This window comes from Tenebrio molitor, chromosome 1, assembly GCF_963966145.1.
Source record: "Tenebrio molitor chromosome 1, icTenMoli1.1, whole genome shotgun sequence".
Classification (NCBI taxonomy): Eukaryota; Metazoa; Arthropoda; class Insecta; order Coleoptera; family Tenebrionidae; genus Tenebrio; species Tenebrio molitor.
The window spans coordinates 5092059-5105746 of NC_091046.1; the positions used below are offsets into that span (position 1 = coordinate 5092059).

General features: G+C 34.3%; 1 protein-coding gene across 4 annotated transcripts in view; it reads left to right on the top strand.

Annotated features, from left to right (window-relative positions):
* sm (smooth) overlaps positions 1 to 13683 on the top strand; it is a 113920-nt gene extending 100237 nt beyond the window's left edge. For all 4 annotated transcript variants that reach the window (XM_069056120.1, XM_069056726.1, XM_069057469.1 and 1 more), the window contains 2 exons: positions 4921 to 5128; positions 11229 to 13683. In XM_069056120.1, coding sequence (XP_068912221.1) covers positions 4921 to 5128; positions 11229 to 11344 — 324 coding nt within the window. In that variant the 3' untranslated portion in view covers positions 11345 to 13683. The remainder of the gene's footprint in view (positions 1 to 4920; positions 5129 to 11228) is intronic.
* The last annotated feature ends 5 nt before the right edge of the window (positions 13684 to 13688 follow it).

Sequence of the window (13688 nt, forward strand, 5' to 3'; positions counted from 1 at the left end):
AAAATGCTCTAGTAAAATGTTTCGAAGAGATAAAAAGTTAGTACGTTCTTTTCCTTTGTTCTAAAATCTTGAGTTGTAAAAACGGAAATTGACCGACACAGAGAATGATAACCTCACAAATACAAGATGACGCATTTTTCACCAAACAGTGTTGCAGGTTGTATTTCTAACGTAGAATGCAGTGTTGGTGGAAATTTAGAATTGAAACAGACTATAGATGAAATTCGATCCTAATCGACAAGTTTTCTTTGGCGGAAATGTTTTTGAAATGCGGTTTACAGGAATTTATTTTCACAATATTGACGTCAGATTTTGTATTTTCTGTTGTATCCTTAGTTTTGTTTATTTATTATTTTTGTCTTCATCCTTGGGTACATTTTGCACACAGTTTGGTTTATTTTGTAGAAGATCGCTTTCGAGTGGATTTTTAGCCTTTTATTTGCTTTGCCGTTGTGTCAACGGTGCCGGTTAAGTTTATACTGATTAAGTATTAACCCGGAGCAGCCGATTTCGTCGGCACATCGAGATTAGGCTCTTCTCCCCTGAATTATTGAAACGCACACCGACCTACCACTCTTCGTTAGCCGTAATAAACAAATCCCACCGCCCATTTTGCTCGCACTTTATTACATTATTACCCGGTCCGTTTTTCGTTAATTCGACGGACCCACCCAATTGTTCGGGCAAACCTACGAAAATCCCAATTAAAAATTGAAAATTCACGAGATAACAAAACAAATCAACCGACGAGCGAATGTAGACGTTAAGAGCCCGAATTACATCCGATCAAATGATGGGATTATCTCACAACATTGTCCGTCATAATTTCGAATTGGTTTGACGTGGAAATATCAAGTGTTGTGTCATCGTTTCCCTAATTTTGAATTATGTAGGACGTGCTGTCGGGATTATGGGGGTACGGTTCCCCATTAAACCTCCACGTGGCAAATTAGGTTGCCTCCATTATCATTGCGGGGGTTGCTAACGTCTAACCCTTTCTTTGAATACAGGTGTGGAGTCAGGATCGTAAAACTATGGACGTTAAATGTTTGATGAGGCATTCGACTAACGCACGCCCGGCATAAAATTCGTTCGGTATAATGGTCGGTTCTAATGCGATACTGATAATGTGACCGTAAGGTTACAATGTAAAGCTGCAATGAAGATCATAAACGACCCGGCGATATCGAAAAGACTTGTCTGTTTATTTTTTGTCTTTCTCTAAAAGTACTCTCGACACTCGCCACTATTGATCTCGTGCTCGTACAAAAGAAAATGTTTAAGTGATCCAGCTAGCAAACTAGACGAATTCGATGCAGCTTAAGATAGGAGAAACGGAGCTTTCAGTGGAGATTGTACAGAGGCATCGTGCTTGTTGTTTTGCATCCCCTCGTTTATTTGCTATCAGCAAATAAAAATCTGCTGATTATCATTTTTTTTAATTAAGGGAACGAATGCCAGAATTTTACGCCTCCTGCTACCTACTCAAATCCTTCGCGAAATGATAAACAGATGTCTGGATAAACACATAATACATTAGCAAAAGATGAAAGATGCGGTGGGATATTAAAACATTAACCGCTGAATGAAGATGTTGGTAAAGAGCTGCTGTTGAAAGGCGTCGGTGTTGATTAAGTCGAAGATGTAAAATGTCAAACGGAGGAGTGTAATATATTTGGAACATGAGAAAATCTAAAACAGATACGAGAAAAGGAACTAACTTTCGTTGAAAATCATTTATAAGGGGGATACTATCTGACAGGTAGTGGATGTGCTCTAAATCGGCAAAGAAAAAGATTTTAAAAATTGATATTCGAGTTGGAAACAAAATAAGATTCCTAAGCGTAACAATCGAGAAAAGAATGTTTCAATTTAAGTGTGGCAAGAGTTTTAATTTGGGCAGAGTTTTGTTGAGTCTAAAGAACAAATACAGGGTCATTATACATGATTGTCCCATCGCAGTTGGCGTTGAAAACCCACACAAATTTTGGATGTGCCGCCAGCCTCGCAACGTTAGACAAACTAGTAAGCAGATTTCCACTATCGCCGGTAGCGCCACCTATACTAGTCTCACTCATGTTATGAGGCTTGCGGCACATTCAACTACGTCACCAACGCCTACTGCGAGGGGACAATCATTAATAATGACCCTGTATTATTTAAAAAAAATATAAGTTGACGCAATTACACACAAATAATTGATGGCAATTTGTTTCTAAAAGCTCGTGTGTGCTTGCAAGTGAAACCGATAATGCAAAATATGTCAGTAAAATATTTGACTGCCGCAGGATATGTTGTAGAAATTTATTCACGAGAAATATTTGTTTTCGGGATCTGTAATACATAGCATATTACGCTAAATTTAATATTACGAAAGCAATTAAGGGTTTCGTCGATGTTATCCGAAATTTACTGATATCCCGTTTTGTTTTAATTGACCGAAATAAAACATTCTTCCACTATTGGATCGGGGATAAAAAAAAATGTTCAAAAAAATAGATGCCCGCCGGGGCGGTTTAGATAAGTTCTATCTTTTATTAAATGGAAAAAGATACATCAGAAAAGATTATGAAGAAGATTTCGTTGACAGTTTTTCATTTCCACATTATATAATAATAATTTGTAAGCACAGTAAAATTCTAACACTAACATCTCTTATATTTTAGAGAAAGAAAAACGAAGAACATAAAAGTGAACAATCCGTTTCAACTTGAGCTGTAAATAATTTTCGGGATGTTTTTAAATCTTCTGTTATGGTAATTTGTTTTTGTAAGTAATGTATGCCGTGTGCATATCTTTTTGTCAATATTTACAAATTCTTCAACGAAAAAAAAATGGTCAGTTCTGTGATTTTTCTCTTATCAACTGAGATAAGAGTTCAAGGGTGGATCACCCATGATATGAAAGCGAAATGAAATTCCAACCTAAGACATTAGCAACAGTTATATTCAGTGTAATGATGCTGGAGTGCTTTGATACTCTCAAAAAATTCTTTTTTGTTACTCGACCCACACATTTATCTCTGTAATTGCTTCATCGTCTGGAAAATGAGGTTGTGGAACGCTTGCGTCTCCACTCGGTATTTTAGCCTTCTGTCTCTAGATCAAAATTATGAATCCACTCTATGAAATCCTTCAAGAAATCCATTTGGATCCTATTTCGGACTAAATTTGCCTTAAAAGTCAATTGTCGAATACACTACTGGTTTGGTGTTAACTATTCTGTTCCCACTACCTTTCTAAATCGTAATGTGTTATGTTATACATCACTATATTGGGGACCAAATAAATGTTTCCTTGTGTCAAAACAATTCCACGCCTATTGCATGTTCTTTCACATGATTCACTGCCAAGTTCAAAATCTTGGACCAGTTCTCGAAACAGATTCGTCTAATACTCCATAACTCCGCCCATATCCTCCTTTTTTTTTCGACCAGAAGCCACCAACCAAATTTCACATAAAATACTATCCCTGAATGATTATTCCCTAATAAATACATAAATAGTTTTTCATTTGATCAACGTCAGGGACAAGGGATATAAACCACATTTGAAAATTTTTTAATGACTATAAAAATACCAAAAACAGTGTTTTAATGAAGGCTATTAAGATACTGTTTTTGGAAATTTTTATTTTTGCCATGTTGGCAGTATCACGCAATTTCTGTTAGTGGACCTTGAATATCCAACAAAATCAAACGTCAATTGTCAAACAATAACAGTCAGAACAGAAATACCAACCCGAACATCATAGACAAAAAATCCCCCATGTGAAATGAAGTTTCAGCCAAATAGAAATTTTCATAAAACTAACAGAGCAAAGTAGAAAAAATACTGTATTTCACTCCTTTTTTAAGACATTTTGCCGCACTTGCTACTTTAAAGCACTCCTCGCTATGCTCGTCGTGGTTTAAACCCGCGCGTGCGACAATATACCGTGTTATAAAACTTGTATAATATAATGTACGGAGCGATCATTTAAAACATAAATCGAGTTTGCTTTGGAGCCTATGCTATAGCATGGGTTGCCATAGGTAACACGCCGACTTGATTTATTTTTTAATTGATCGCACCGTATATATGACATATTTTCAATTTTAAATCTTTCTTTGATTAATTATTTGATTTTTACATAACTTTCTATTATTTTTGTACTCTTGCGTCCTACTTTACTCGCTACTTTTCCAATATTTTCTGTGCTCTTATTTAAAAAAAACTTATAACCACTCTTATTTTTAGGCGTAGTGAAATTTGAACGAAAGTTTAAGAATGACGAACAGGTTCACCCAATAAGATCAATGTAGCCTGTTGCAATTTTTTTAACTAGAGCTACGAACCAATTTAGTATTCCCTCGAGGTCCGAGCAACAACTAAAAATCCAGTCTTGCTTCTTTTCCTTCGAATGTCAGTTTGAATTTCGACCTAACACATCTGCCCTCCCTGTGGAGCTCCACATCTGAAATTTTGCACTTTCATTTTTTTTTTTTTGTCTTTTTCGACTCCGATCAAACAAAATCGTGATGCACTCTTGCCGAACGTTTTTCTTTCCTGTTCCGTCGTACCTGCGTCAGCTTCGACTTTTCCAGCTATCGATTATCCTCTCGAACTGGACCACATTTTTCTTGTTTACGCCGGTTTTAAACGTTCGCATTGCGAACCTCCGAGGATACGAATCAATTTAGTAATTACGGTGCGTTTTCTTCCGGCCGAATGTGGCGCACGTCGCCGCCGTCCCCCGGGGAGGCCATAAATTCGAGAATTTTGAACGAGGCTCGGCGAACCGCCGTCCCCGCCCCCATCGACGGGAAATACATATCGCTTATTTCCCGACGTTGATGTTTTTTCGTTCGGCGAGACGATGAAGTCGCGAATGTGTTGCGGCTGTTGCGGAGATTGTTCTTTATTCCTTTTACGTTTTCAGATTCTGCATTTTTTCAACACACCGCCGCAAGTCACGGAAACGGAGCTAGTCCAAGTCTTTCAGGATTACGACGTCGTTCCTCCGAAGGCGGTCAAACTTTTTCCTATGAAATCTGAACGATCGAGTTCGGGCCTCCTCGAATTCGAAGATACTACGGAGGCTGTGGCGGCGGTTATGGCGTGCAATCACGCCGCCATCGAAAGTCCAGGTAAGATCACGTCGAAGATTGTTTGTTGCGGCGGAAGATTCTTAAATGATAAGACACACTTCATTTGGTGGATGGTCCCCGAAGGGTCCGGCGGAATGCGGGCTCTCTAATTCAATTGTTCACGCTAATAGAATAAACTGTTTATAATTTTAGTCTTAAATTCGACGGTTTCCGTAGGCGTCAACACTGTAATTCAATGAACATTCAATCTAAATTCTGCGATTAATTGTTGCGAATTTGTTCTCCAGCGTTACAAACTGACAATGGGTAAATACTTTCGAAACCACGTTTCTAAGTTTAAGTGAAAATGCAAATTTACTTTTTTGAGATTTCTCTCACAAGTTGTCCTGTTTGATGCTTTGTTTTGAGTTTGAGGCTTACCTTTAACGTAGCATACTAAAGATAACGTTTTTAATAAAGGTAATATTACTCGTAATTAATGATAACTAGTTTTGTAGAAATTGAAATTTCAATTTTAAAATTGGCAATTATTTGATAATCACGTAAAATATACGCACATATACACAACTGTGTTATTACTTTTTTTTAGCGCAATTGAAAAAAATGGTAATTTATTTCAATACAAAAATGTTGATTTTAGAAGAAATTATTTATTCGACAGCCAATAATTCAATTATTAATCAGTTAATCACATAATAATAGTACAGGTCGACATAATTTGATTTTGTGAATTGGGTTTTAAAATAATTGATGTTAGAATGTTTTTTAACCCAGGATGTGTAGATACCTTCTTTTTATCAAGTTTTGGAAATAATTAAACAAAAATAAAAAAAGAAAATATTTCAATATGTCCAATATTTTAATTAACATTGGTTCTATAATTTTTTTACCAGAAAAATTGTTCTTAACTACCAGCAAAATTTTTTCCGCTGTTTGTACCCACGTTCATTTTTAGATTCCAAGAGTAATCTGTCATCATATACAGTGAGTTCGTAAAGTTCGGAATAAATTGGATAAAACTGTAAGTATTAATTTCTGAGAAAAATCCTCGAAGAGGTCAACTTTGTTTCTAAATCACAACCCCCACTTTTTTCTTCTTTTTCTGATAGACATTCGTACTACCTAAATGATGAGCAAAAAAATTGGTACCTTACATAACAATGAGAAAATAATAATTGATAATTCAAAAATGTAATTTAATTTTTAAGGTAAACATTTTTTTTTCTATGGGTTTAGTTAATATCGAAGGTTTATTTTAATGGAGCAAACAATTTAGAACATTAGCGGCAGAGAATTCGCGCTGAAATGGAACAAATAATCCCTGACATTATTGAGCGCAGTGTACAAAGTGTCGGTAAGCGCTAAATGGTTGGCGGGAGGCAGTTTCAACATTGCGTTGAATGTTATTGGTAACCTTTTGTTTGTTTGTTTTTTTAAGGCCAATTAAAATTTTTACAATACATATTAAATTAAATTTTTGGAGTAAAATTTGTAAAAAATTGTTATGTAAGGTATGAAGTTTAGGTAATGGGAAGGCCTATCAAAAAAAGAAGAAAAAAATGGGGGTTATCATTTAAAAAAAAATATTGATGACGTCATAACTAGGAGATGAAAAGCTGTCAACACAAGTAAAGTATTGAAGAATATGTACTTTCTAAAAACAAAGTGACCTCTTCGAGGATTTTTCTCAGAAATTAATACTTACAGTTTTATCGTTATTATTCCGAACTTTACAAACGCACTGTATATTTACGATTCAGCTGCCTTGTCATCTCTATTTCTTTTTCACCTTACTCTTCACTGCCAGCACCAAGATTTTTGAGTAAAGCAACCCAAGTGTGAAAATAAAACATAAAAATCTCATTACATCCTATATTCTGCTGGCATTTTGGTAACATTTCTTCTGTTAACATTGTGTAATCAGGATTTTAATTATTGCCAAGAAAATATTTAGTATCAGTTTGAAATGCTGTCTATGGTTCTTTTTCGGAAGCATTCTAAATTTCACATTGACTAATGAACGTGGACGCCAACCTTCATTCGTTTCGCGTCAGATACATTTTAATTTTTTAAACGCATATCTTGTTTGTTGAAAGCCTTTGTAAATTGTTTCATTAAACTAAATTTCGCATGAATGAAAATGAACGATACTTTTTCCGGCGGTACTAAATTTGGAGGTACATACAGGCTGTCCCCAAAAAAGAAGACGAGTCCATAACTCCGTTATTTATCCGAAGATTTTAATTATCTGTACACCAAATTAAATGGTTAATAGATTACAAAATGGCCAAATAAATTCAAGTATAGCCCCATGGGCTTCAAGGGTAAACTGTCAAAATATTTTTTTTCAAATGGGATTACATATTTTTTTTAGTAATTCTGATAGAGATTTTTATTCTGAAAACAACAATGTATCACAAGTATACACTTAAATACCAAAAAAATGTAAAAAACGCTGCTATCGTCTATGTTCCATTTTGGGCTAAACATTGGCGGCATGTCTGCGCAATCCCACATATTATTATTTGTCATTTGTTTTTCCAGCTACCTTAATTTGGTTATTACATTGTAACGCAGTGCATTTTGATAGCTTTTCGCTTGGTGCTCGTCATTTGTTTCAAAAGTTAGTGTAATTTTTTTTATGTGAAGTTATACTTGTGATACATTGTTGTTTTCAGAAAAAAAATATCTATGTATCAGAATTACTAAAAAAAAGCATGTAATCCCCTTTGAAAAAAAATATTTTGACAGTTTAGTTTTGAAGCCCTTGGAACTATACGTGAATTTATTAAGCCGTTTTTATAGCCTATTAACAACCATTTAATTTGGTGTATATATAATTAAAATCCTCCGATAAATAAGGGAGCTATGGACTCGTCTTTTTTTTGGGAACATCCTGTATAATATTTTTTCATCCTGGGATTAAGGCATTATTCTGTTTAACTCTGCTGTTTTAACTAAAACTAGGGAACTGATTAGCTTTGTTCGCACATTTCACAATTTTTTTAAAACTGATGTCAGTTAATTTATTCTGAAACAGCACGTTATAGGCAAGAAATATTTACATGATAAATAATGGTTTTTGACGGTTTTCATATAATCAAACTATAGATTACGTCGGCCTACGTAATTATATTCGTTCTTTGATGTTCGTACCGATTTTTTTATAAACGACTCTTGACGGTGTCGAAACCGTGGGATTATTTGTCTAATTGTCTAATGCTAACAAAAACAGTGCCAAAGAAGATTAAGGCGCAGTAATTCCCTAAAAACTTATTGGCACTCAAAGAAACTCGTGTGTGGTGGAAATAAAGTGAAATTTGCTTTGGAAAAAAATTTCATCAATTGTCTAATTTGGTTTTTTTGTTAACCAAAATGACCTCGAAGGTATTGATAAGTTCTTGGCCTAGCACAGAAAAATTACAGTATGTATAGTTTTGTCAATTTCATTGTAGGTCGTAAAATTTTATGGTACTTTAAAGATCTTGCGAAGCTTATAAAACCTAGTTTACCACAGTTTAGCAGGTGATATTTTAAGCAGGGTTGTATTGTACATTTTGTATATGTATGTATTTGCATTGTACGGCAAATGGCTCGCGCGCTTCCCGACCATTAATCACTCATAATAATGCAATAAAATTTTACGACCCACAATTAAAATGACAAAACTATACACTGCTGTCTCAGTTTTACCTGCTTCTAAGTAAACCATCAGAATTATTTTTTGTCCCAAGAGCCAAACCAGCATGTTTTTATTCCTTTGATTGTTCTTTTGTTTGTTGATCGTAATTATGCATCCACATTTCGTTCATACAATCTAAAAAAATCTCCGCAAGATATTTTTGGTCAGGGTTTAGACATTTGGACATTCACTTAGCGATATTTTTTTATTATCGAAGTCATAAAAGACAGGTTCTTAGGAAACCTTCACAATAAGTATTTTTTAAAGTTAAAGTTTTTTAAAACAAGTAATTTGAACTGGACAACGGACAAGACGTTGTCTTCTGTCGGGACCACACCATACAGTATAGGGTTCTTGCAGAGCAATGAAAATTTATAGATTCATCTACTTTTTGCACCAAACTCAACCGATTTAGCCTCCTTAATTTTTCACCCATTCTCATACTTACAATAATTTTTGAAAGGAAAGAATATCATTCTCGAGTATATACTTGGGGAATTTGAAAAAATGATTAGAAATCATGGAATTAATGAATCAACGTATCAAAAATTGATAATAACAAATTGTTGTCAACTGCCTTCACATTTAATTCTCAAATAATAACAATAATTAATTGTTAGAAAAGTAAAACAGTCATTTTGATTATAAATTTTTAAATGTAATTTAAATTTATTTCAAAAGCACTGACTGATTGAGCTTTTAGATTTTTACATTAACATTTACATGAACACGTAACAGGTTGTTTATTCCCTCAGTTATCTAAATAATGCATCAAACATTTATATGACAATTTATGAAATGATTTTAAAAACACAGTTTATAATTTGTACGTGCAAATAAAAATGTTACATGGTTCCCACATTTACAAAAGAAAATCTGACCAGAAGAAACAGTAAGCAAAAAAAATTCTATAACGATGTCATTCATCTTCATTTTTCAATAAAGCATGTTTTATAAAGAAACAAAGAAATTTCTAATTAAACATTTTTCGTATGCTCATTTCTAAATATGTTGGTTCATTAAATAATCGCAACAAAGCGTGACTAAAGGAAGTAAAATAATTAGTTACAATTACGTCATGCAATGTTAGTTTGTTAGCGAGAGCTAAACTTGTTTTAATGTAAAGTAAATGTTAAACAATGTAGAACAAAAGGAGAATAAAAGAATTTCCTTAGGCTTCTAATGCAAATTGCAGTAAATACGGCTTTGTGAGTTTAATACCGTCGAGATCACGACAAATGAATAAAAATTTTACTTTGCATTTTACTTAACTACATACATAATTGTCTGTAAATTTTCAATAAACCACACAAGTGCGGTAAAGTATGTTATTACGTATAAAAAATAGAAAAAAATATAACATTTATGAGCTTGTTTTCACTTAATCCTGTCGTACAGGAAGACAAGCATTTTATTTAGATTTTCTGCATAATTTGAATTTTCATACATTCTTAACGCTTAGTGCAAAAAAGACAAACTACAGACAGTATTTCTTTATTATGGTCATGATTGATATTAAAAATAGCAAAGTTTTACCTTGCACTTGACTTAACTGAACCGTTGCGATGAAGTGTCACTAAACCGCACAAGTGCAGTAAAGTATGCACTTACGTATTAATAAGAGATAAAATGTAACGTTTGCAAAAATTCAGGTTACGTGATACGCTCAACGAACTTTTCTCTTCATCCTGTTGTACAGGAAGACGTGAAAATTTAATTTTGATTTTGTGCCTAATTTGAATTTTCATACATTCTCAACGCTTAATTAAGTCTTCAGGACACCAACTGCAGACAGTATGTCTTTATTACAGTCATGACAAATATTAAAAGAAATAAACTGCAGAATAAACATTCGCGGTCAACAGAGTTGGTGGTAAATAATAAAGATTCTAAATTAATTACTAGATTTAACAACTCAATTAATTAAATATGCAGATGCCGCTTCATATTTCATAAATTACTCAACGAAAGTTGAGAAAATGCCGTCCAGACTTGTGTCTCAAATCAAATAAAAAGTGGTGGCCAAGTTTCAACTTGTTTATGTGTCAACGTTCCCGCATAAAATATTTGTTTAATTAATTCACATTTGTTTTATTTCGAATTGCAATTAGCATCTCGTTTATTTATCGCGGACTATTTGTCACTAGAATTCCTGGCGTTTTGCAAAAAATCGCCTAGAAAGTTGCACTTTAATTAATAAACGTCCGCTAAAAATGAATAAATAAACTAGACAGTTTAACGACCCGGTCGCAGCATAAAATCCAAAGAAACGACGCCGGCTGACAACTATCGACAGTACTCAAACGAGTTAATTCATCCGGAGCGTAATTTATTCGGACGTCGGGATTCCAACCGGACCCCTTCGAATTTAAGACAATCATCTCCGATCGAATGAAGTGTGTCGTCGATGTGTGGTGCAGATCCTGTCTAATTTGACCGATTGATTGACTGTTGTAGGCACAAAGTTCCCTTTCATAATGAAACTGTGTTTCTCGTCGTCCCGCAGTATGACAATTCGAAACGGCGACAACAATTCCAATGGAGCTGGGGAAAAACGAGAGTCCGAACACTAAGCTCCGCACCCCCTAAATAACCGATACATATCCTTTCCATATACCGTATGTCCATGATACGTTATTGTTAGTTGAATGAGTACTTAAAGTACCGTTTTCGTTCATTAGATGATTGAATCTCGTTACGAACATACACGGTTATGTTCCAAATATTTTTTTAATTGTTGATATTATTTAATGAATTTTTGTTTCTTTGTTGTTGTCAACGTAATTGTCAAACAGTAATTCTGCGATTCCCCTAAAGTAAAATTAAACTAGGCAAATTAGTATTACATATCTTAAAGAAGTCGACGTGGATGTTAAAAGATTGTGTGGAACACAAGTTTTTAGCGCAATTTTTAAATGTTTAATTGCAACGACGTAGACGTAACGTTTTTTAAAAACAAATTAGGAGATATTTATTGTTAGAAGAAATAAAGAATAGTACTGTATATTTTTATTTGCACTGATTGTGTTACACCCATGGTACTATAAAGAGGTTTGTTGAGTTATGTTATTATTATTTATTTCGCCGATGGCTTGTATCGTGTTTCATTCATTGAATAAAGTTTCCTTTCGTTGTCCCATTACGTTTCGAACATGTGATGTATACTATTTTTTTTTTCGTTTTTGAATTATTGTACATAAGATTCGACGCTTTGTCTGATTGTTTCGACGTGATGTAAATATTTGAATAACTGAAGTCAATATTGAATAACTCTAAATTCACTAAATATCTAAGCAGAACTACGAAACTGAGCAAATAAAAAATACCATATTTAGGAACATATCAATTGTATTATTAACGAAGAAGTATTTTGAAGTCTATTTTTTGTGTGCTTTGTACTTTTCATATATTTACTTTGATAGTAGGAGGCTACTAGACGGTGTGAGTCGGTGGATCTGCGACCGCTTAAGTTGCCAGCTTCAGATTAAGGCTTAGCTAATGACAGTTTCGTCCTGCGGATCTAATGTCACTTTAGTTAAATGTCTTCCTAACATATGTGTCCCAGCCCAACTCGGACCTAATCGACAAATCTGTTGGCTGGGACGGCCATGTGTTATCGATGTTCTAATAGTGTTTGTGTATGGCGTATTAAGACATGTGCAATAACAGTTGCACGGTACATTTCGACCACCATATTGTTGATGTCTGTTTTCTTATTTTAATATGGTGTAGTTGATTTCAAACATAAAAGACAAATAGTTAGTTCATATCACATAGTATTAATTATTCGTACTTGTAGATTTAGAGTTATTTTTGTGGGGGGCGGGACGGCGCGGCCCCCAGTTCAGTTTCTATTCCTCACCCATGGACCAAGATGGCGTCTGGTGGCAGGGCCGGCCGGCCCCCCGCGCCGTTACTGTTGTAGGAAACTCAAAATATGGATAGATATTGGTGATTTCTAGGTGATAAAGTGATTTTCATTGATTATGTTTCGATCTAGACATACATATCCGAGAGACATCTATCGATCTATTTTCTGTTGACGTTTGCATATCAGTAATCAATGAAAAGACGAGCTCTTCATGTGTGTTATTAATTTTGTAGTATTCTATGAAACTGCATTCTATAATATATATGTCGTAACAAAACATTAGTTGAGTCAATTATCTGTGCCTATAGCAGTGGTAGTCTATCTCTGTCTATCACACTCTACTCCAACTCTATACCTTTACCACCTTGTTTCTCTCTGTGCTGTGATAAATTCGTCAACTCCGAGACTGCAATTTATTATAGGTCTGCGAGAGCAATTGTACATAACTCGACCCGTTGATTTTTTTCGCTTGTTTTTTCTCGAATTCTAGTACAAATTCAGTATTAATGACCCACGAGACTCACCTGGGAATCGGACGGAGCCGTCGAAACGTGATTGATATTGTTGAGCAGCTCTGATTGTGTCGCTTTTTCCCTTTGCGTTGCGATACATAGAGTGTCGCTTGAAATTTTCTTTTCGATATCACAGAGGGAGACAAACACACCATACCTAATACAATGCTTACACGTTCAAAAATACATCAACATGCGTACAGACATGACAAGTTAAACATAATACACAAATAATGTTAAGTAAATGTATGTATTTTCCGATGCTGTGTGTATATATTTAAATTATTCAAAGTATTATAATATACGCGTAATTGTATGCCAAATATTTTCTGGCATTTTATTTTTGTACATGTATTGTTCCCAAAGACAGTTTTTCATATTAAATTTAAAAAAATATATGTACATATTGGAACATACCATCTACAAGGATAGAATGGCTAGGTTCAGTATTACTAAAAGTCAATTCATTTTTTCAATAATGTAAATAAGTTATATTTCATCGCTGAAATAAGTAAATTCATTATGAATTCATGT